Here is a 25,040-nt window from a genome sequence, read left to right on the forward strand (position 1 = left end):
TTCCTCTTCCCATATGAATGACTGAGCAGGGATTATTACAAGATGCAGTGAAAAGAGTATGTTCTTGGGCAGTGACTGACCTTGCTCTGAGCCTCAGCTCCGCACTTGGTTTATGGCATGGGACTTTGGGCAAGCTGCTTAACCCATCTGTAAAGCAGGGATCAATAATAGGTAGCTCCTTTGGCTTTTGTGAGGTTTCACTTGGTTAATGTACATGAAGTGTCTAGTCTATGCCTAGCACATGACTGTCCCAGCTCCTGTTAGTGCCCTTTTTGTCTTTCTCCTCTTACAGCTCAGAGCTTGTCCTTCTGTGTATCTTGTTTCTCTCTAGCCAGTAGCAGAACCTTAATGGGAGGGATGTGAGTGGAACAGTAGCGTTCTTTCACTATAAAGTCAATTGGGCCATCTCCTCATTTTACCTTTACTGCTTCATCATAGATCCTGCTGGTCTCTCCCCATACATGTACGGTGCCACTGGCTCTGGCTGACTTGGAGATACAAGGATGCACGTGACCAATTCACTCTGGGAGGAACTCCCTGTCCAGGGGGATCCCAGCTAAACCCTTACCCTGGTCCAGAGGAGAAAACATGGGGGAGAAGGTGTGCACAGGGCTGCAAGCCTGCACTCAACGCCACGGGCACCCAGGAGCTCCTTTGTGTGAGTCCTTCGGATGAGTGCTGGGATTCCTAAGATGACAATGGACTGGCTTTTGCACTTGGAATTTCATAGGCTTCACGAACCTCTTCTTGTGCTTGACCTCATGAACCAGGTGTCGCTCCTGGCTCTGGGTGTTATCAGATGTACAGATGAGAGCTGCTCCTTAAGCAAAGGGCTAAGGACCCCCATGTGCTGGAGAGTGTGCTGAGCCAGCCTCAGCCTCAGGGTGGGGACTCTGCGGAAGAACACCCTGCAGGGCCTTGCTGCTGCTTTCCAAAAGTGGGAAGAGCCAGGGCCTCGGGGTCCATGTCAGCGCAGTGACGGGCCTTCAGGGTGGGGAGCACATGGGTGTGGGGAAGGGCTGGCTGTACTGGACCACAGGGTCACTGTTCAGGTTGTTCATCACTCGACTTTGGGGATACCTACCGTAGCCCACTGATGATGTCAGTGGGCTTATGTGACGTGACTCCTATAAAAATGAGATGATTCAAAGACTCCCAGCCACTGCCTCCTGAAGGCTGGAAACCTCAGGATCTTCTTAGCCAGTGTTTCTCCCTGTTATAGAGCAGCTAACAAGGTAGGTTCACAGGCTTTGGCTGGAGACTTCTGCATACATAACTAGGATCAAGCACACTGTTCCTTGGAGAGCAAAGGAACAAAGCATTGAGAGTAGTGGACATTTTAACGTTAATACGCTGAGCTTTCTGTTCTCAAGTACACGACAGCAATTTCCTCCCAGATAGAAATTCTCACACACTACTCAGGTGGTGGATTCTGACTTTACCCGCCAGTAGGTGGCGCCCCATGTGCATATAAGCCTCTCCTGCATTAAGACCTTTATTTAGTTGTGATGCAAAGAGCCGACTCTTTGGAAAAGACCCTGATGCTGGGAAGGCTTGAAGGCAAAAGGAGATGAGGGCGACAGTGGATGAGATGGTTAGATAGCATCACTGGGTCAGTGGACATGAATCTGAGCAAACTCCGGGAGACAGTGAAGGACAGGGAAGGCTGGTGTGCTGCAGTCCAGGGGGTCGCAGAGAGTCGGACATGACATAAATTCCCAAACTCACTACCTCAGTTGGTGGACTATGACTTTACCCGCCACTAGACGGCGCCCCATGCGCTTATAAGCCTCTCCTACATTGAGAACTTGAGTTAGATTTCCGGATTTTTAAAAACATGTACACACGCACACACAAATCCTAACACAATCATCAATTCTTTAATTTTCCTTTTAGCATTCAAATGATGGGTTTGTTCACATTCTCTGGAAATTTGGTTTAATGTAAAGAGTCTATGGGTATTCTTGAATACTATGGACCACAAATCATGATTCAGAGGCTGCACTGAATTTATTCCATTAAATAGTAGTTTTGGTCTGTCTTGTAAAGTAGTGCATGTGGTGTTTAACAAAATAGTTTTTAAATTCAGTTTTTTTTAAGACACCAGAGGAGAAAGTGAGAACACAAATTAAATAATACTTACTCGGTGGCAGGCAATGTTCTAAGATGTTTTAAATATTAACTCACTTAATTTTCAGAGCTTAGAAATAGCTCTTCCATATACATCATTAGGGGCTTCCCTTGTGGCTCAACTGGTAAAGAATCTGCCTGCAACGTAGTAGACCTGAGTTCAATCCCTGGGTTGGAAAGATCCCCTGGAGAAGGGAACAGCTGGCTACCCACTCCAGTATTCTGGCCTCGAGAATTGCATGGGTCACAAAGAGTCAGACACGATTGAGCGACTTTCACACTTTCCACCACATCATTATAACTGTCTGATAGACGAGGAAATGGAGACTAAGAAAAGTAGGAGATTCCCCATTGTTTTAGCTGGTAAATGGCAGACTAATCCAACTCCTCCTGATCTGGACTTCTTTACAGTACTTTCTGGGCTTCCTTGGAGACTCAGATGGTAAAGAATCTGCCTGCAGTGTGGGAGACCTAGGTTCAGTCCCTGGGTTGGGAAAATCCTGGAGAAGGGCATGGTAACCCACTCCAGTATTCTTGCCTAGAGAATTCCATGGACAGAGGAGCCTGGCAGGCTACAGTCCTTGGGGTCACAAAGAGTTGGACACAACTGAGTGACTCCATGGTGCATTCTCCTGCGTCCCATTGATCCAGACAATCAGGAGAGGCTTCACAGAAATCAGGTGGTGGCATGAGAGGTATCTGAATTCTGATTTCTCTATTTTTCCTTTGTCTCGACTTTCTTATATGTAGCATAGGAACAGAACAGTCCCTGACTGCTGTGAGAGGACTTTGTAACCTGTAAAACCTTACACACGTGTCTGCTGTTATCATTTGGGGGGACAATATGGGGTTTTGTGGGAATATGAGAACTCTCATATGCGAAGCCTGTGGTCCTTCCCTCATTCACACAAAAAACATTCCTTGCCGCTGTGTGAGAGCTCCCACACTGAGGTGCCTGTACTGTTTCATCACCAAATCTGGTCTACCCTGAGCTCTCTCTTCAGCTGAATGTTGAGTGAGATTTCCTGTGCTTTCAGCAGGTGATTCTGGCTTAGCCTCAGGATCCAGAAATAATAGACTGTGGCAGGCCAACTCCAGGGGTGGGACCCCAGCCTGAACAGAGATGGCCCATGCCAGTTCTCTACAAACCAAACCACCAAGATGAGGCAGGGTTTTTTTTTAATTATTATTTTTGAGCACAAAGTACTGTTTCTGAGTTTCCATTTCAAATGGCAAATCAGATCGTCCCTTTGATAGAGGCTTCGATTAAAACCCAAGTCTCTGCATCAGCTTTAAAGGGCATTCTTCTTTGGACCTGATACAAGTCTTGCTTCTAAGAGCTTTGCTATTTTGGCTTACATAATGCTTTGTGACCCGGGCTCTGATCCCTGCATGTGACTCATTTTGTATCTGGAAGTTCTCATTGGCAGACTCTTGGTATAAGAAAGATCCTGTTTGCCTTGGGGATTTGAAAGCTCAGAAATATACATCCTTCTCCTTTGACGTCTCAAGATACTAGCTGTTGTAAAACAGAATCAGGGCTGATAGGTCTATTGGAATAAAGTTCATCAGAGAAAATATTTACAAGTTTATTTTAGTTCTGAACGTTTTTGTCCCAGAATCCTGTAATAAATGTGGTGTGTGTGGCTTTCTTTACCTTCTGCAGTGCCTGTGTGGGACATGGGTCCACTCAGCTGTCTTAAGCAGGGTTTCCTAGAGCTCAGGCCAGCTGAGTTCATCCACCAAGGCCATTCTCTATCCGCCCAGCCTCCAGGCCACTAGGGGGCACCATGAGCCAGGACCACAGGGGATGTAGCTGCTTCTCAAAACCAGATATACCACTGGAAAGGGGCCCCACCAGGCCTTATCCCTGGAATTTTTTTTTTAATTTAATTTAATTTTTAACGGGAGGATAATTACTTTACAATATTGTGATGATTTCTGCCATACATCAATATGAATCAGCCATAGGTATACATGCTGTGCTTAGTCACTCAGTCGTGTCCAACTCTTTGTGATCCCATGGACTGTAGCCCACCAGACTCCTCTGTCCATGGGGATGCTCCAGACAAGAATACTGGAGTGGGTTGCCATGCCCTTCTCCAGGGGATCTTCCCAACGAAGGGATCGAACTCAAGTCTCCTGCATTGCAGGCGGATTGTTTACCAGCTGAGCTACCCGAGAAGCACATAGGTATACATACATAAAGACAAAATGTCTCTATTGTAGGTGTCAGGTGGAAAAATAACAGGGATATACTAGAAGGACTCTGTGAACGTGCCAAGGAAACACCGATAGTGCGGGGCCACGATGTGCCGACAGCCCCTACAGGACACTCCAGGAGGACTCGGTGCTTGGTGCTGACTCGGCCTCTCCACTGTAGGGGAGAGGGGAGCCTCAGCATTTGCCCAGGCCGTGATGATTATTAGTCTGTAACTCTAAGTCCTTTCCGGCTGCTGGGTATTGGGTGGGAGGGCAGTACACAGCTCATCAGGCCCAGGGCTGGTTTTCCTTGTAGAACTCATTGATTTGAGACCATCTCAGTTATTGGAACACTTTTAATTAGGGCCTCAAGACATGGGGTTCAAACTCATGCCTTGGCTGTCACTTTACCTTGGACCATCAAAGCGGGTACAGATGGCTGCTGCTGTGTTGCTCCCTTATCCCAAGAAGATGTCCCTCCCTTGCTTCCCCTGTAGTTCGGCTGGTAAAGAATCCACCTGCAATGTGGGAGACCTGGGTTCGATGCCTGGATTGGGAAGATCCCCTGGAGAAGGGAAAGGCTACCCACTCCAGTATTCTGGCCTAGAGAATTACAGTCCATGGGGTTGCAAAGAGTCACACACGACTGAGCAACTTTCACTTTCACTAGTACTGCTAACAGTCAGGCGGTTGCCGGAAAGTACCAGAGAGGGAGGTGGGCAAGAAGGGAAGCCCAGGCTCTTGCTAACCCCTCGTAGACTCTAGGCCCCAGGCTCCCTCAGCCACTTTGGCTCGTAGTCTCAGAGTTGAATGTTGCTCCTTTTTTTTTTCAGCCCAGCCTGTGGGGCCCGCACTCATGCAGAAAGGTTGACTTAAGACATCCTCAGTGTCATTATAGCATCAGTATCAATCAGTGGAACCCTTTTTCGCTTCCCATAGCAGTCCATGCCAAGTACAGCCTTCTCATCTCTCGCCTGGATTAATCCTTGTTGGTCTTTCTGTTTTCATTCTGTCCCTCTGCCCTCCATCCACTTCTGTCCTTCACACAGCTGCCGGTGTGGTCCTTCTGGAACATGGCTGATAGGATCACTCCCTTGAAACAGACCAATAAGAAAATGGTTTCCTGTTGTCTTTAGGACCGAATCTAAACTCCTGAGTCTGGCATTTGAGAGCCATCGCATCTGAACCCTCCTCTCCCCATCACTGGCTCCCCGTCATGAACACACTCGGAAGAGTCTGGCCCTACAGAGATGCTTACACCTCCTTGCCCATTTCTGCCTCAGAGCATCTGTGTCCATGCTGTCGCCTTGGCCCATCATTCCCTCTAAAGACCTCTCTACCTTGATCATTTTTTCCTCATCCTTCTAGAGCCTACTGAAATGTCCCAAACTCCTGGAATCCTGCCCCTCCTGCTCCTTGACCAGGGTTAGTCAAGCTCTCTTCTTTGCATCCCCAACAAGCCCTGGCCAGGCCCCCTTAGAGCTCCACAGAGAGCTATTTGGTAAATGTTTATACACCTGCCTTCTCCATCAGATGATAAAGTTCTCAAAGGAAGAGACTGGGAAGCTACCACTGTACTAGTTCAACACATGCTTGAAGCAGTCAGTGAAAGACCCAGTCTAGTTCAGCATCTCTCGGTAAGCCACAGAGACCCAAACACTGTGGTGTCCTCTGAATACCACCTGGGCCAGAAACTGCCCCTCTTTTCTTTGTAGGCATCTTCCTCCCAGCCAAGTACCTGATCTCTGAGCCTCATATATACCTCAACCCAAAGCCACCAGTGTGGCCCTGGGCTCCGGAGAGGAAGGGGCACGGCCCCATGGTTGTGCCTCTGAGAACAGGCCATCGAACAATGGCAGGAAGTGTCCAAGTAGGAAACAATCAGCCAGGCACAGCCCAAGTGGAGGAGCTTCCTGATTGGCTTGATTTGTTCTGAGCAGGAACTCTTAGAATAACTTTGGAATTATCCCAGTGGGATAACAAATTTCTCCACGGAGGAGGAGCTGTCACCTGGTAATGTCAAGCATGGAAAACACGATTGGAAAAAAAGCCTAAAAGAAAGATCCCTTTAGGAAGATCCATTTGAGTTTAGCAGGCTACTCCCCCACCTCTCAGCTCCTGCCAGGACATCCCAGGGCAGTCTCCTCTGGAGTCTCCTCTCTGGGCACAGTTGTGCGGACACCTATGCCTTCCGGATGGAGACCATTCTCCCTCTAGAGCTCAAAGGCCAGAGGCGCTGCTGTCCTTGGGTGCCCTGTTGGCAGCTCATGGAAGCTCAAGTTGTCAGTGGCCGCAGGCGGTAATGCCCCCTCTCAGAACCACATTCCTGCGGGAGACAGTGATTGAGAACCGGCTGTGCACAGCATTGCAGGCGCTGCAAGGGGGGTGTAGCGAGACACCAGCTGCTGTTTCTACTCTCACAGCACAGTGATGGCCAAACTGCATTCTGCGCTGTGGAAAGGCCACCCCAGGCAAGGATGGGGTGAGATGAGGTGGAGGGGCTCCCCGTCAGCTCACGCCCCAACCAGGGCAGCTCTCCCTGATCAAATTGTTGGAAAATAAAATTCTAGCAAAAAGAGGAAACCCAAAATGTTTGGGAGTAAGGGTGGTTTCATTTGCTTTTGGAAGGAGGAAGCACAGGTTAACAGTTAGTATCCTAGGCTCCACAATATAGTAACCATAATGGAAAAGAATTGAAAAAAAAAGAGCATATATACATATATTAATATATAGGGCTTCCCAGGTGGCACTAGTGGTAAAGAATCTGCCTGCCAATGCAGGAGACACAACAGACACAGGTTCGACCCCTGGGTTGGGAAGATCCCCTGGAGTAGGAAATGGCAACCTGCTCCAGTATTCTTGCCTGGAAAATCCCATGGACAAAGGATCCTGGCGGGCTACAATCCATGGAGCCGCAGAGAGTCAGACAAGCCTGACTGTGCGCACACACACAGACACGTGTATCTGAATTGCTTTGCTAATTCACTGGAAACTAACACAGTAGAGTAAATCAATTATACTTCCATTTTAGAAAAAGGAAAAAAGAAAACCCCTAGGCTCCAGCAGGGGCAGGCCTGGGTTTGGACTCCAGCTCTGCCTTCTGTTGGTGGCTGATCACAAGTTGCTGATCCCGTCTCAGCCTCTGGTCTGTCACCTGTCAAGTGTGGATTACGGTGGTAGTCCCTATGCAGATTTGCAGAGAATTGGATAATGCGTGCAAACCATGCAGCTCGTTGGCCCATGGTAAATGCTCACCTAATGTTAGCTATTTAACTGCTGCTCCTCTTGGACAGTAAGTAATGTTTTTCCACGAATGACTTATTAATGTACTGACTCAAGTATCTTGAAGGTGCTCTCAGCCTCTCCAGAGTAACCTCCTGTGTAGGACAACAGGCAGAAATGTGTTGATTACCCCCCAGAGAGGGCATTTATACAAGCTGTGGCTGCAGCCATGTGGATGCACACACACCCATCCAGAGGCTGATGAGAAACTCTCACTCAGCAGGAAAACTATCACAGAGTGTTGGATTTAGGCACAAACAATGAATAAATGGGGATTTGGGAGAGAGGAATGCGCCACATAAACAATTTTCACAGTCAGAGATGAAAGCCCATGTGCTTCCTGCTTGAAGGAGTGAATTCGAAGAGAATCACAGGGGGAAATGAAGTAAGTACAGAGATGGCCCCTCTTTCTGGCCTGATTTCTGCACATCTGTTTCTCCTCCACAGGAGGTTTTATTTAGGTGAGCCCCAGAGTAAATAAGAACGGTATGTTACACACACACACACACACACACACACACATAAAGTCAGGTGAAATTGTTTATTTGAGATATTTGGGGAAGAGTGAAAAGTCTAGAAATCACAGCAGCTACCTTCTGTGTCATATCAGAGAAAGCGAATAAGACAAGTTTTTTTTAAAATCAGTTCTTTGTACCAAATCCATAGTTGCCATTATTTTTAATTTTTTTTTAAGAATCATTTTTGACCAAAGGAGTTGAGCAAAAGAATCTGTCTTGAAGCTATTTCCAACTGAGGAACAATTCATGCATTCATTTATAGAGCCGATATTTCTTGAGAACTTCCACTAAACCAGGTTTCTTATTAGACACAAGCTAGCCTGATGCTTGGAGAAGGCAATGGCACCCCACTCCAGTACTCTTGCCTGGAGAGTCCTATGGACAGAGGAGCCTGGTGGGCTCCAGTCCATGGGGTCACTGAGAGTCGGATACGACTGAGCGACTTCACTTTCACTTTTCACTTTCATGCATTGGAGGAGGAAATGGCAACCCACTCCAGTGTTCTTGCCTGGAGAATCCCAGGGACGGGGGAGCCTGGTGGGCTGCCGTCTATGGGGTTGCACAGAGTTGGACACAACTGAAGCGACTTAGCAGCAGCAGCCTGATGCTAGAAGCCATAAATTCAAGGAAAGATAAAGGAGAGACAGTTGTTATCCTCAAGAGTTTTGCAAATGGGAGTTGGGGATGGAACTCCAGATCCATAAGAAAGTGATTCAAATACAATGGCATATGACTGGTGATGGAAATATGTCTATAAGATATGGCAGCAAGCAAGCATGGGAACGGTGTCAGGGAAGACTTCCAGAAAGAGGAAATACCTAAGCAGATTAATAAGTAGTGATAACCCAGGGAACAAACTGACAGAACTTAGTGGCTTGTATACGTGTGTTGTGTTTACCAAAGAGGGGCAAGTCAGAGGTCGTGGTAACATCCAGAGACTCAGACACAGAGGACAGACTTGTGTTGCCAAGGGGCAGGCAAGGTAGAGGAGGGATGGATTGGGAGCTTGGGGTTAGCAGATGCACACTACTGTATTTGAGATGGATAAGCAACACGGTCCTATTGACTAGCACAATGACACAAGGAACTATATTCAGTATTCTGTGATGAACCATAATGTAAGGAATTTGAAAAAGAATATGTGTATGTATAACTGAGTCATTCTGCTATACAGCAGAGATGAGCGCAACGCTGTAAATCAACTACACGTCAATAAACAGTTTTGGAAAAATTAAAAACGCAAGATAACATCCAGGTTTCCATCTTAAGTAGGATGGATTCATGGTGGTACCAGCAGCGGAACTAAAAAAGGCCAGATGGGGGAATAGCTCTGTGAAGAGGATAAGTTTGGCCTCACATATGTTGGATTTGAGATGCTTATGGGCCACCCAGGTGGAGACACTGAAAATGCAATGGTTATGTAGAGGCTGGAGTTAGGAGAGAGGCTGAAGGTATTGGTAGGGTAGTTATAAGTCAGTGTTTAGGTGGGAATTAAAACTCAAGGGTGGACGTGATTAGCCAAGGATAAAGTATCCAGCCAAGTGAACATTTAGTGAAGAAGTAGAAGAGGCGCCTGTGTTGAGGATATGGCATCTCAGCTTCTGAAGGGGAGGAGGGGTGGTCCTCAGAGTTTTATAAAAGGAAGATGTCGGTAGGTTCACACTGAAGGGTGTCCATTAGATGTGGCAGTTAGGATGTCATGGACTTTAACAAGACCAGATTCAACAGCATGGCAGGTGCCCAGGTGGAGTGGAGTGGGTTGAGGGGTGACTGGGGTGTGAGAATTTGAGACAGCAAGAGGCAGGCAAGTGCTATTGGGGAAATCTGCAAGAGAGATTCAGCAGTAATAGGAACAGGACTCAGGGTCAAGAGAAGTTCACCTATTTTTGGTGTGAGAGAATTTATTCTAAAGGGACTAACGGGAAGGAGGCATCCTGGAGATAAGTTGAAGCTATAGCGGAGAAGGGGTCTTTGATAAAGTGTCATCCCAGAGGCATTTGCACAAGGTCAGGTCCACAGATGGAGTCATTGACCTTCACAGGGAGAGTCAGAGGTGAAAGGCTGGATGAGATATTTTTTTCTCTTCCTACAGAGAAAGATATTTCTTGGGAAGATAGGATTTAAGTTACTGAGAAATGTATTGCTTTGGAAGGAGATCATCTCATTTTCATGTAATCAAAATTCTGTATTTCTGATGAAACAGACTCACACGAGAATCACACCCAAGACATCAAGGCTCAGCGCCTGCTTGGAAATGATTTTCTGCAGCGGAAATCAACTTGCATAGATTCTGACAGTATGAGCCATGTGATTTCAGATGAGCTAAATATACAAGAAAAGAATAGGCTGGTTTCCAGAGACTAAGAAAAACTGACAGAGAAATTTTCATTCATATTTACTTGATTAAATTTGATTGTACCAACATCAATAATGAAAAGTGCTAATATGTCCCAGCAGTTCACTCAGATAAATATAGAAAGCAATCCAGTATTGATTTTTTTCAATGAATATACAAATTTTAATACGTTTGAGGGAGTGGTGAAAGTAGCAAAACCAAGCTGAGAGTTTACAAAATATGTATATATATATATATATTTTTTTTTTTGCATTGCTCTGTCTTATTTTGTTTTTTATTTTATTTTTTAACTTTACAATATTGTATTGGTTTTGACATACATCAAAATGAATCCGCCACAGGTATACATGTTGAATAGCACCATCTCCAAGTTAGTTTCACTATAGAATCCTTTAAAAATGTGTTCTTGCTTTGCTTTGCTTTTCGTTCACTCAACAAACATTTATTGGGCCTCTATGTATACAGGAAAGAATATAAGGGGAAAAAAAAAGAATGTATGGTACAGTAATAAATTCATAAAATATTGTCCTATTTCTCAGTAAGCTTGTACTCAGGAGAGGATAGTACAGGTTGGGGAGGATGGACACATTTTTAGTGCCCCACTACCAGGTGAGGTATACCAGGTATCTAAGAGGGAGTTGGTGATTGACAGGGAGGCCTGGCGTGCTGTGATTCACGGGATCGCAAAGAGTCAGACACGACTGAGTGACTGAATGAACTGAAGAGGGCTAAGGATGCTCTTAGCTCTCTAAGGATGCCATGATGGGGATTGGGAAGGAGTGAACACATTAGGATGAGTGGGTTGAAGAAAAACATTACTAAGGCAACAGTTTGGGCTTTGATTATCAGATATGTTTCCAGTAGATAGAATTGATAGTGGGAAGTCTAGGCTTTTTCAAAGAGCAGCATGCTCTCTGTTCTGTCTGGGACACGGGAATGTGTAAGGCTGGGAAGGGGTGAGAGCAGAGCATGGAGGGTGTGACCTTTCAGCCTAAGAAGGTCAATCAGATTCGGGAAGGAGATGATGGGCAACCATCAACTTTTCAACAAGGGAAAGGATATGAGCTACACTTCAGGAATTCTTAAAGGCACCATTCTCTTCTTGGCCATATTTCTGTCTCCATGATGACGAAGGGGGAAAAAATGAAACGAGCTTGAGTTTCCACTGACACCTTGCAGTCAAGGAAGGTCCTGTTCTTTCACAAGGAGAAGTGGAAATCCTCTGTTTATTTAAAGGCCATTAGCCTTTTTCACAGTAAAATACCAAATGATCTGTGGTGATTCCAGATATACTCATCTAAATAAAAGGAAACTGTCTCCTTGCAAACTGAGTCACAAATGAAAAATATTTGGGGAGTGCCATAGAAACAAGTGCACTGTTTTCCTGAAATATGGAAAAAGAATTTTGTAGCATCTAGTTGTGTGAAAGGAGACAGTATTCTGCCCAGTGTCCTACCTGCAATATGGAAACAGAAAGCTCTTAAGATAGATAGATAGGTGGAAGGATGGATGGACAGACAGATGGATGGATGATAGATAGATGAATAGATGGATGGATGGATGGTTAGATAGATAGAGCTAAATATTCTTAGAATGGAGGGGTTACATAATCAGGTCCCAGGTAGAACTGAGGATCCAGGCAGCAAAAACTGACAGGGCAGTCTTCAGAATCCTGCTGTAGGAATGATTAGCCACGCCCCTACCATTATTACCCATTCTTGGGTTACTCCTCCCAAGATGCAGATTTCTAACAGGAGTCCCGTTGACCTACTCCTTGGCCAGGGATGTGGGACCCTTTGATTAATAGTTTCACCAAAGCCACAAGGTACTCCAGAGAGACTGTTTCCCAGTGGAGGAGCTGCATGCTCTTCCCCAAAGGAAAGGGGCAGGGATCCTGGGCAGCTGAAATTAGTAATGCCCACCACCTTAGCATCTGTCACCTCACTCACTTCTGGACCACCTATATAATACGTGTTCTGATCCCACTCTGTAACTAGAACTCCAGGGTCATAGGTAAGCTCTGTGTTGTCAAGTCTCCTGTGTAGGGGTAGTTAGCTCACTATACTGCAAGGCTTTCTTCTGGGTCAGTCTTTCATATATGTGGACAGCCCAGTCCTGGCTGTTTCTGGTACAATCCAGCTGGCAGAAGCTGTGAGCATCAGACTGACAAAAACATCACAGCCCCAGCATACCAGAGATGATCAGACTTGGTTGATTGTCATTACTCAAAGAGTGGGAACTTCCCTGCTGAGGCTTTGGATGGAGCAGGATGTTGGGTGGAGTGAAGCAGAGCCCTAAGCAACCCCCATCTTATAAGAGTTGATTAGCAGGAATGGATTGCAAGCCTCGCGATTGTTCGTTTTTCCCCCTCTTTTGCTGCTGAGACATTAATGAGGCTCTGGGCTGTGATTAGCTTTGGCCCCACATCCTCAGCATACTTCTATAAGCATTCATTCAAATGCTTATGTGGTAAACTGCATCACTTAGGATTAAATGTGGATGCAAGTAACAAAGACCCACAGTCATAGTGGCTTACACAAGATGTTTATTTCTCCCTCCAGGAAAAATCCATAGGTAGGCAGTTAAGCACTCTCTGGTGGCTGTGAGCTGGGAAGCCCTTAGGGACCAAGCCTTCTTCTAGCTTTTCCCACTCCTGTGTTTGTTCTCAGAGTCCAGGATGGCAGTGAGAGCTTCACCCGCATATCTCTGCATTTCAGGCAGAAGGATGAAGGAAGGGCTGAAAGAGGAAAGGGCTACAGAAGGTTCTAGAAGCTGCCTACCACACTTTGACTCACATCCCTTTGGCCAGAACATGCTGCCCGTGGTTACAAAAGATGCTAAGGAGTATGGACATTATTCTGTGTGCCTTGTGCCCAGCTTAACTTTAGGGATTATGTTGTAGTGAGAGAAGGGGAGGGCGGGTCTCGGTGAACAATTCGCAGCCTCTTTTACATTGTGCTTCATGCTGGATGCATGAACAGGCAGCTCTCCTCTCCTCTGAGGAGCAAACCTTCTCCCTGAGGTTCTTATTTTGGCAGGTTGGTCAGACAGGCACCCCCACTGGACTGCTCAACTATGAAACTGCAATTCTAGGGGAGAGAACGGGTCTAAATTCAGCACCTTGGACCAGTCTGTCAGCATCTCCTTTTTATTCTGGGGGAGTTTACCGAATCTCTAATACCTGTCAGCTGGGCAGCAGTGGTTGACCTCTTCACAGTCTGTGTCTGTGATCTGGGCCCAGGTCCCTTGACGGGAAAATTATGAAGGGTCCATTGTCAGCGAGAGGCTGGTCTTGCTCAGACCTTGTTCAGAAATGTACTTAGAGTCCCCAGGATTTTGTGAAACTGTTTCTCTTTATTTATTTTTTTAATTGTTTATTTGCCTGCCCTGGGTCTTAGTTGTGGCACACGAATTCTAAGTTCTGGCCTGTGGGATCTAGTCCCCTGATCAGGGATTGAACCTGAGCTCTCTGCATTGGGAGAATGGAGTCTTAGCCACTGGACTACCGGGGAAGTCCCTAAAACGTTTACTACTCCTCTCACTTCAGCTTTTAGCTGGTGCTGAGTTGGTTCTATGAGGAAGCCCAGAAGTCCTCCTTCCTCTTGGTCACTCTACCCTTTCCCCTTCTGCTCTTCCCACCACCCCCGACCCCGCTAAAAAGTGAAACTGTTGGTTGCTCAGTCGTGTCTGACTCTTTGAAACCCCCTGGACTGTAGCCCACCAGGCTCCTTTGTCCTGGAATGCTCCAGGCAAGGATACTGGAGTGGATTTCCATTCTCTTCTCCAGGGGATCTTCCCAACTCAGGGATTGAACCCAGGTCTCCTGCACTGCAGGCAGATTCTTTACCATCTGAGCCACCCGGGAATCTAGGCCCCAATTCATATCATGCATGCTTCCCACTGAATAGTAAGTTCCATTTGCCTTTGGTTTTCCCATTTCCCAAGTGGAGCCCCTACAAGTCATGGTGTTTGCTAAACTTGACCTCTGCACTTCCAAGGGTTGGAACTCAGACCATGAGTGGAAGCTGGTCAACTTTTCACACTGCTGATGGTCAGCACTGTCCAAAGAGGGAAGGGCTGCCTTGAGAGGTGGTGAGTTCTCTGTGTCTGAAATCCTCTGTGCAGAGGATTTCAAGCAGAAATCCTGGGTGGAGAACAATTTGTGTTTCTGGAAATCAATTAGGTTAAATGGCTTCTACCTCCAGCGTGACCTTCTGTGGTTCTATGAGCATGAAAAATCCATTGTGTTGCACTATGAGTTCTTGAGGAAGTGAGGAAAAAGAAGAACGTGATCCTAGAGAGGTAGCTGAAAGCAATGGCAAAGAGTCCTGATTCTCTAGGACTAGTTCTCCAGTACCAGGGTCCGAATCCTGGCCTCATTATGATTGTGGCCCTGAGCAAGTCAGTAGCATTCTGTATCTCAGCCCTTCATCTGCGTAAAGGAAGAGAAAGAATTCTTGTTTCATAGGATGTGAAGATTAAGTATCGTAATGCATGTGAAACAGGGAGAACAGTGCTTAGCACATGGTAAGCACTTGACAGTCCTCCTCATTATTATTGTTGTTACATACAAACAATATATACATAACAAAGACAATGTTAGAATTCTTAGTTTCGTAACAATTATTTTCACCATCACTGATGGAAAAAGAAAAGATGGAATACACCTGAATTTATTGGCAAACGCTTCCCCAAACGGTCAGGCTGTTGGAAACCCAGTCTGTATGCAGTTCAGTTCAGTTCAGTCGCTCAGGCGTGTCCGACTCTTTGCGACCCCGTGAACCGCAGCACGCCAGGCCTCCCTGTCCATCACCAACTCCTGGAGTCCACCCAAACCCATGTCCTTTGAGTCGGTGATGCCATCCAACCATCTCATCCTCTGTCGTCCCCTTCTCCTCCTGCCCTCAATCTTTCCCAGCATCAGGGTCTTTCCAAATGAGTCTGCACCTTTTGCATTCAACTGAGAGATGCTCACACAAAGGAAGCACTGATTGGCTCTTGTAAGTTCAATAGGCAGAGATACCACCGCGAACCGTGGCAAGCAGGAGCTAGAGAATCAGTGGCCCAGGGCCCCTCTCTTGTTCTCCTCTCTCTTTGAGCCTTGTTTTCTCCCACTGAAGATGAAGGAAGGAAGGAAGGGTCCCCGCAGGGCCTGGAAGGCCAAGTATTTCTGGGCCATCCAAGGCCCAGTAGAATGAAAGCATAGAGTGAGCAGTGGGGCTGAGGGACCTGGAAGCTGAGAACCTCTCTGAGGCATCTTGGTGAACCATGGCCTCTGGAGGGTAGAGTGTGCAGTCCCTGAAAAGGCCACGCAAGGCCACATGCTCCTGGGTGAGGGAGGGACATATGATATTCTGGGCCTCAGCCTGTGTTATCTCCTCTGCCTGGCCCATTTTCTTCTCTTTTCCACCTGATGAAGGCATCCTTCAAGGCCCAGCTAACATAACACTTACTCAGTCAAGTTTTCCTCACCACTTTGTATCTGGAGGAAATTGCTTTTAGCTGTGATCACAACTGTGGCTTAAACTCACAGCAGAAAATCTGGAGTGAACTGTCCAGAGCTGGTGTAGTCACTCCAGGATGCTAACTGGAACCCAGGCAATTTCTCTCTTTCTGCACACTCAGGCACCCTTAGCAGACTCTTGTCCATGTGGATACAAGGTGACACTCCACCTAGAGCATCATATTCCTTGTGGTAGGCAGAGCAATGGCCCCCCAAAGATGTCTACATCCTAACCCCTAGAACCTGTAATTATGTTAGGTTACATGACAAAGGGGAGTTAAGGTTACAGATGGAATTAAGGTCTCCAAACATCTGACTTTAACATAAAGAGATTACCCTGGATTATCTGAGTTGGCTCAGTCTGATCATAAGGACTTCTAAAAGTGGAGGAGGAGGCAGAAGAGGAGAGTCGGAGAGAGATGTGACTGGGGAAGAGTAGTCAGAGAGCTTACAACACTGCTGAGAGCTTCCCTGGTGGCTCAGTGGTAAAGAATCTGCCTGCCAATGCAGGAGCCGCAGGTTCAATCCCTGCGTCGGGAAGATTCCCTGGAGAAGGAAATGGAAACTGCTCCAGTATTCTTGCCTGAAGAATCTCATGGATAGAGGAGCCTGGAGGGCTATAGTCCACGGGGTCTCAAAAGAGTTACACATGACTTGATGACTGAACAACAGCAGCATTGTTGACTTTGACAGTGGAGGAAGGGGCCATGTGGTAAGGACTGTGGGTGGCCTCAGGGAGCTGGCAAAAGCAAGGAAGCACTTCTTCCCCAAAGCATACAGAAAGGAGCATAACTCTGCCACCCTGTGATTGTAACCTGGTGACACCCTTGTTAAACTTCTGACCCGCAGAAATGTAATATAATAAATTGATATTTTGTAAGCTAGTAAGTCTGTGTCATTTGTTACAGCAGCAGTTGGAAGCTAGTACATCCTCCTAGCACCAGGTCCCTGTATTAGGCAGAAAGAAGGGAAAAGCCAAGTGCCGCTTAAATCAACTCTCCCCCTTTGAAGGAGCTTTCCCAGAAGTCTTACCCAAAATGTTCACATACATCTCACTGGCCAAAACTGTCCTATGGCCACCTTTCTATGCAAAGAAAGCTGGGATGTGGAAATTTTCAGCTGGGTACATTGCCACCCATCCCCCATAAAATAAGGATTCTGTTAGCATGGGAGAAGGGGAGAATAGATCTGGGACAGGCAACTTGGAGTCCCTCCACATTCCCCAGCGGAACTGACAATTTTCCAAATCGTTATTCTTTCTTCCAGCTCTTTTTGGGCTCTTTTGCAATTTATGTGTTTACTTGACTGCTCTCATTACTTTACTCAGAGGTCCCCCAACCCGACACCATGGCTGATTAAGCTTTCTGTCCCTGATGTTCAGTGCAGTGCCTGCTAGAAGGTAGGTGCTTGCATTAAGTTAGACAGATGGATGTATAAATAGACTTTGAATGAGAGAATGATCGATGTACTTCATAGCGCCATAGGTCCTTTGTATTTTCTCATGACAAAGGTCTATTGGGGTTAGGTTAGATTTTATAAGACCATTTGGCCAGGATCACAACCTCATCTCCGGTGAATTGAAGCTGCACAACTGCAGCGTGTCACCTTTCTTTACTGTCTATTACAGTCTGCTTCTTCCTCCAGAGAAACTCAGCAAGCTGGTCAAAGGCTGTAATGTACACCTGTCTCAGCCTAAAGAGCCTCAGTTAACCTTGGGTGTAAATTACACTTCCTGCCTGTTCTTTATTTTTAGCTGGGCAGTATCTCCTTGGTTCCTCCTGGGAAGTCTGCATTAGATTTCAGTCATGAAGCTAGAAAATACTGGCATTTCTAAGCCAGCTGGAATGAGTCTTATTAACCCCACGACACTTGGTTTCTTGGGACGCTCCTCAGGCTTGTGATTCAGGCTTTCCATGGCAAGATGGCAGTCTGGGCTTTCCAGTGCCCGCACGTGCATTAGTAGAGAAATCTGCTATTTGGATCTGACTCATTTGGACATATACAAACTGCAGATTTCCTGAGTTCATTCCCTCTGGATGAAACGCTGGAAGAAACTGTTGTTTCTTGATGAAACGCTGGAAGAAACAACAAATTGTTGTTATCTTAAAAGCTTAGTTTTGTTGCTTTTTTCCATCCCCCCTCCCTGCGTTCCTTCTCAGTTACGCAGTATCACGACCCAAATCTCTAGCACTTGAGCTATATAGCCAAGAGCCTTGAAACCAATAGGGCCCGGGCAGTGGAGATGATCAGGCCAGTCAGTGGGCATCACATCACAGAGAATTCTTAATCACTTGAGGCTGCTTCACTGGGAGTAGTGAGTTACTTAGAGTCAACCTTTTTGTTTTAAGTCAGAAATTTTTAACCTAATTTTATTACAGAATTCCTTGTAGTGCCTGACTCAGTTCAGCTGGACAAGCTCCATCAGCGTTGGTGGAACTGAGTGCCAATTGATGTATTTATTTTAACACCCCACTGGACCTCAGCTCCTTTTTGGTGCCACAGGCCATGCAGGGCAGCCTTCTCAGTGCTAGGCCAGAGGTGGCATTTTTTAAAATGTGATTTATTGTTTTTATTTTGCCTAGATACAGAATATCTGATTTTTAAAATTATATTAAAAATATTGAAAATTATAAAGAAGAAAATTAAAAACACTTAGTGTCTTGTTACCCAAAAATAACCACCACTGATATTTTCCTAGTTTCTCAATTTTAAAATTTGTGAAGGGATGCCCTGTACTCTTATTGATTTCTCTGAGGATTGGGGGAAATGGGGAGAGGGTAGTTTATAGTTCCTCTGATCTTTCAGCTTCGGGTATTATTATTAGGATATATGCACACACATATACACATACATTTGCATGCGTGTGTGCATGCTCTGTCACTTCAGTTGTGTCTGACTCTTCGTGACACTGTGGACTGTAGCCCACCAGGCTCCTCTGTAATTGGGATTCTTCAGGCAAAAATACTGGAGTGAGCTTTCCATGCCCTCCTCTAGGGGATCTTCCCCATCAAAGGACTGTTTCCTCGTCTCTAACATCTGCCTGCATTGGCAAGCAGGTTCTTTCCCACTAGCGCCACCTGGGAAGCCCACACACATTTATACAGATAGAATATAAACTGTTGGAATGTATATCATTGCTGCTGAGTCGCTTCAGTCGTGTCTGACTCTGTGCGACCCCATAGACAGCAGCCCACCAGGCTCCCCCGTCCCTGGGATTCTCCAGGCAAGAACACTGGAGTGGGGTGCCATTTCCTTCTCCAATGCATGAAAGTGAAAAGTGAAAATGAAGTCGCTCAGTCGTCCCCAACTCTTAGCAACACCAAGGACTGCAGCCTACCAGGCTCCTCCATCCATGGGATTTTCCAGGCAAGAGTACTGGAGTGGGGTGCCATTGCCTTCTCCGATATATCATTCAGTTCAGTCACTCAGTCGTGTCCAACTCTTTGCGACCCCATGAATCACAGCACGCCAGGCTTCCCTGTCCATCCCCAACTCCCGGAGTTCACTCAGACTCACGTCCATCGAGTCCATGATGCCATCCAGCCATCTCATCCTCTGTCGTCCCCTCCTGCCCCCAATCCCTCCCAGCATCAGAGTCTTTTCCAATGAGTCAACTCTTTGCATGAGGTGGCCAAAGTACTGGAGTTTCAGCTTTAGCATCATTCCTTCCAAAGAAATCCCAGGGCTGATCTCCTTCAGAATGGACCAATTGGATCTCCTTGCAGTCCAAGGGACTCTCAAGAGTCTTCTCCAACACCACAGTTCAAAAGCATCAATTCTTCGGCGCTCAGACTTCTTCACAGTCCAACTCTCCCATCCATACATGACCACAGGAAAAACCATAGCCTTGACTAGATGGACCTTTGTTGGCAAAGTAATGTCTCTGCTTTTTAATATGCTATCTAGGTTGGTCATAATATATAAAATACATATATAATATGTATATATAAAACATATACATATTTGAGCTGTGTCAGTTAGCTATTGGCCAAAATAGTGTTCTGTGACAAATGACTCTCAAACTCAGTGCTTCAAAACAAAAATCATATGTTCTTGCTCACTCTTCTGTGAGGAGAAGACTGGGTGTTTGCTAATCTGGGCTGGGCTTAGCCGAGTAGCTCTAATGGAAGGTGCAGATATGACTGGCCATGGCTTCTGACTCTGGGTTGAGCTCCTGTCTACTCCTGACATGTTCTTTCTGGGGCTCAGGCTAAAGGAACAGCAGCTCCCCGGAGAAGCTGTACTTTTGGTGCCAGAAGAGGCTCAAGAGGATGCGCCTGATTGGGTGGATACATTCCAAGCCTCTGCTTGTGTCATGTCTGCTAGCATCCCATTGGCCAATGCAGGTCACATGGCTGCACCCAAAGTCAAGAGCAGGGAAGTATATCCCACCTCCCATGAGGACAAAACAAATCATGTGGCCAAGACCAATATCAGTGGTGGGGTGCCGGGGACCAGCCCCGGCTGATCCAGGGTATTCGAAGGAGAGACGGCGTAGGAGAAGATCAGGAAACAATTGCTTAATTAAATGTTAATTAAGGATATAAAGAGTAATAGAATGAGGATAGCTCAGTAAAATTCAGTGAAGAAAAGAGGCTGAAATAAGGATAGCTCAGTGAGGAAATTCAGTGGAGAAAAGAGGCTGAATAATTCAGCCAGAAGGTAAGAGAAAGAACGACATGGTGAGACCAAGTTTCGGTGAACAAGGCCCACACTTTATTTTCCAAAGTAGTTTTTATACCTTAAGTTATGCATAGAGGATAATGGGGGAAGGGGTAGAGTCAGGCAGCAAGCCAGGCTTTCTTCCTGCAAACTTATCATATGCAAAAGCTTAGGTGATTTGCATCATCTTCTGGCCTGGAGGCCTGTTAACATTTTAAGACCTTTTCTTCAGAAAACTTATTTTTCTCTAAAGGTGATTGGTCAGGAGCCACCCTCCAAAAGCATTAGATAAAGTTGCATTCCTACAGCGCAAAGGTGTGGTGGGCTATAACAAGAAAAAGAATTAACTCAAGGGTCCCAGGTTACAAACATTAAAGCTACTACTTACACCAATTATATTAATCAATACACTGCCAGGGACACAGCAGGTAAGGGATATGGAAACTTAGCAGCAAACATTGGCCCAACAAGTGAAAATCCCTTCACCAATACAATTTCTAATCAATCTTTTAACTACTCAAAAGAATCTGTGTTTAGACAGTTTAGAACTTCTCCTGCCTCTCACAGTTGGGAGGCTCTGAACAATCACATGTGGCCGGAAAAACCTATTCAGGCAGGCTAGAGGATTTCCAAAGGAGTTTGTAGGTTAAACACTGTCACACCCAGGAATTATTAACTGGAGCTGTAAGCTAACTTTTTTCAGAGAGGTAGTGGGGGACAGCCCCCCGTAAAGTCAGAGGTGTAGGTGAAAGCACAAAGCAGAAAGTAGGCAGACTCTGGTTTTGGGTGTAAATGCTCGAGAATTTCCAGGGGGACTCCTGAGGCTCGATCCCGCCTTTGCGTGTGCCGAGCCTCCTTCCTCATGACCTTTGTCATGGGCGGAGTTCCTCACGCTGGCTACCGGCAGTGATAGAATTCCAGTTGAGCTATTCCAGATCCTGAAAAGTGCTGCACTCAATATGCAATATGCACTCAATATGCAATATGCCGGCTCCCGGCAGTGGGGGACATATGTGCTTTTACCATGAAGATGCAGGGGGAAGGGAGGGAATTTGAGAATAGAGTCAACCCACATTCTAGATATCTGCTGAGGTACTCAGTTTTTTTGAGATTTAAATGAAATCTGCTCAAAACTCACCTGGCCAATCTCTCCAGGAAACCTGTAGCCTGGAGCTTCCCCTACCCATTGACTTGGTTCCATTTTAGGTAACTTGAGTTGTCCCTATTCCATGGTCCTATTCCTTTCCTTGATTCCTCCCAAAGTAATTGACACAGATGTATGTATCAGTAAAAGATGTAATAAACATTTGGAGAGCAAAGGTTTATATCTCTGTTTATCTGTTGATGCTGCTTGGCCTTCCCCTCTGGGTTGTTTGCCTCTCAGCCCACACACAGCCTCTCAAGTCAAAGCTTGCTGAAGAATTCACCCTGGTCTCGGAAACCTGAAGATCTCCTCTTGGCTGAGCTATATGACTTTTTGCAACTTGATTCATCTTTTATCATTCATTCAACATACTTGTACTGACTATCTGTGCCTTTCTCATGGTGAATTTATACTCTATTAATGGAAATTAATAATTTATGTATACTCTGATGCAGGGTTTAGAGTTACTAAACCTTGGCCCTATTGGTTTTAGGGGGGCAAATAATTCTTTATTGTGGGGGGTGTTTTGTACTTTGTAGTATGTTTATAAACTGCTACCCCCTAAATGCCAGTAGCACCAACTTCACTCTGCTTGAGTAATGGATAACCATAATATCTCCAGAATCTCCAACTATGCCCTAAGGGACAAAAGCACCTTGGTTGAAAACCAATGTTCTAACATATAGTGGACTTGATAAGACCACTGATATTGTTATTTTCTGATGGTGAATCTGTGAAAGCCTCATGAGGTTGGTGGTATCTGAGCTAAGGTTTCAATAGTGGCTAGGGTTTGGAGATGGATTTTCTGGAGAAGGGTAAATCAGTGATCACAGATGGGCAAGTAAGGAGTAGCTCTGTTTAACCAAAGCATAAAGTGAAATGGGCACGTTGTTAAGAGTAGAGGCTCTTATAGGTACTAGGAGGCTAGATGCTGTAGGGCCATCTTAGTCATGAAAAGAACTGCCACTTCTACTGTGAGGGAAGCCTTCAGTATGTCTGAAGCTGTGTTCATCTGGAGGGAGTATAGTTATAGCATTTGTCTTCACGTTCAGTCACTCAGTTGTGTCTGACTCTTTTGCCACCCCATGGACTGTAGCCCACCAGGCTCCTCTGTCCATGGGATTTCCCAGCAAGAATACTGGAGTGGGTTGCCATTTCCTTCTCCAGGGGATCGTCCCAACCCAGAGATCGAACCGTCTCTCCTGCACTGCAGGTGGATTCTTTACCGCTGAACCACCTGGGAAGCCCTGTTTGGGTTTCTTCATAACCCAAAGTAGTTGCTACAAAGTATCATCCATCCAGAAGTTATTTTTCTGATGCCTAAGAAGGAAACAGAAAAGGCCTCTGAGAGGCACAGTGCATCCTGGAATAATTCCATGCCCGTATCTTGGTATTCCGTGTGTTAGTCACTCAGTCATGTCTGACTCTTTGTGAACCCATGGACTGTAACCCACCAGGCTCCTCTGTCCATGGAATTCTTCAGGCAAGGATACTGGAGTGGGTTGCCATTCCCTTCCAGGGGATCTCCCTGACCCAGAGATTGAACCCGGGTCTCCTGCATTGCAGGCAGATTCTTTACCGTCTGAGCCTTACTCTTCAGAAGGTCTCACTCTGAACGCTTTAGGTTAGGTCCCAGTTGAACAGACCTGGTTGGCCAGTTCCCAGCAGCAGATTAGGAATAGACGAGGAGAGGGGGAGGGAAAGGACAAACATCGGCAGGCACACTCTGCAGCGAAGCTTCCAACATGACGGAGGGGAGGAGAGCAAAAGCAGAGGCGAATGAATGAATGAATAAATTCAGACCAAATGATTTGGAAGCATCATAGTATGGGGTCCTGTAGGTAGGGGAACACCCATCCCTTCATAACCCCAAAACATTGGTACATTACAGTACCACCCTATTTAAGTCAGCATACTCCGTGTGTAAAAAGGCAGGGCATATGTGAAGTACTGTGGTGAAGTACCATGTGACCAGAGTTTGGCACGATGGTGAGGACCAGGGTCTAGAGTTATACTTCCTGGCTTAAACCCTAGCTTCAACGCTCTGTACCAGTAAACTAATTCCTTAGCCCTGCCTTGCCTTAATGAGTTTGTCTGTAAAATGGGAATTCCCTGCTCATAGGGTCATAAGGAAGGTTAACTACAACAATCCACATGAATTCTTAGCTTAGCTCTTGGCACAGATTTAGTGTGCAAGGAAAGTTAAGTGGTTATTACAATCATTTCATTGAAAGAACAGAGCTGGCAAGACCTCCCTCACAACTTCAGTGTAGCTGCTCTTCTGGAATATTCCCAGAGTCTCCTGGCTGTGCTCAAGTTTCCTTTTTAGAAAATATATAGGTTTTGTAAAAGCTGAGGAAAGTTCCAGAAGAGTAGGGGCAGTATCAGTCCTTTGTATCAGTCCCTTGCATCTCCTCTCTTCTTGGCAGGAGAAGTCAGGCCACTGAGGATGGTGACAGCAGGTTCACTAGCCACCAGCCATGTCTCAGCAGCGTATTTCCTTTGAACAAGACCGGCTCTTCACCCTTTGGCCTGCCTGACAGAAGAGCAGTTAGCACGAGATAGCAGAATATGAAGCTCTTCTCCTTCAGATAGTATGTCTTAACCTATGAAAAGTAGTTGCTGTTGTTTAGTCGCTGAGTTGTGTCCAGCTCTTTTGCAACCCCATGGACTGTAGCCCACCAGGCTCCTCTGTCCATGGGATTTTTCCAGTCAAGAATACTGGAGTGGGCTGCCATTTCCTTCTCCAGGGGATCTTCCCCAACCAGGGAATGAATCCATGTCTCCTCATTGGCAGGCAGATTCTTTACCACTGAGCCACCTGGGAAGCCATGCTAAGAAAAATAATTACCTCCAAATTAAGAATGCACAGGAGAAGAGAGTTGAAAGGAAGGCACCAAAGCGTATTGGAAGGTGGTGGCAATGACTGGGTGGCAGCAGCTCTGGGCTGTTTCCCTTTGACCAGTGTCTGCTCAGTGGCGAAGGTAGCGACACGCTGTAAGGTGAAGCCTGGCAGGTACCACACCGTCATGTAAAGCAGAGACCACCAGGAGGCCACCCAGTGGGAGGAAGCTGCTCTCTGGCCAGAAGATAAAGTAACCTGTCTTCTGTTTGTGTGTTTTCCAGGCTGGAGCAGGAAATACAAGCCCTAGAAAGTGAAGAGTCCCAAATATCTGCCAAAGAGCAAATCATCCTAGAGAAGCTAAAGGAAACAGAAAAATCCTTCAAGGACTTTCAGAAGGT

General features: G+C 46.1%; 1 protein-coding gene across 8 annotated transcripts in view; it reads left to right on the top strand.

The window, feature by feature from the left end:
- Window positions 1-25,040, top strand: part of PALM2AKAP2 (PALM2 and AKAP2 fusion) — a 511,493-nt gene that overhangs the window by 247,724 nt on the left and 238,729 nt on the right. For all 8 annotated transcript variants that reach the window (XM_061426455.1, XM_061426454.1, XM_061426449.1 and 5 more), the window contains one exon: window positions 24,924-25,038. In XM_061426455.1, coding sequence (XP_061282439.1) covers window positions 24,924-25,038 — 115 coding nt within the window. The remainder of the gene's footprint in view (window positions 1-24,923; window positions 25,039-25,040) is intronic.

This window comes from Bos javanicus, chromosome 8 (genome assembly GCF_032452875.1).
Source record: "Bos javanicus breed banteng chromosome 8, ARS-OSU_banteng_1.0, whole genome shotgun sequence".
NCBI lineage: Eukaryota > Metazoa > Chordata > Mammalia > Artiodactyla > Bovidae > Bos > Bos javanicus.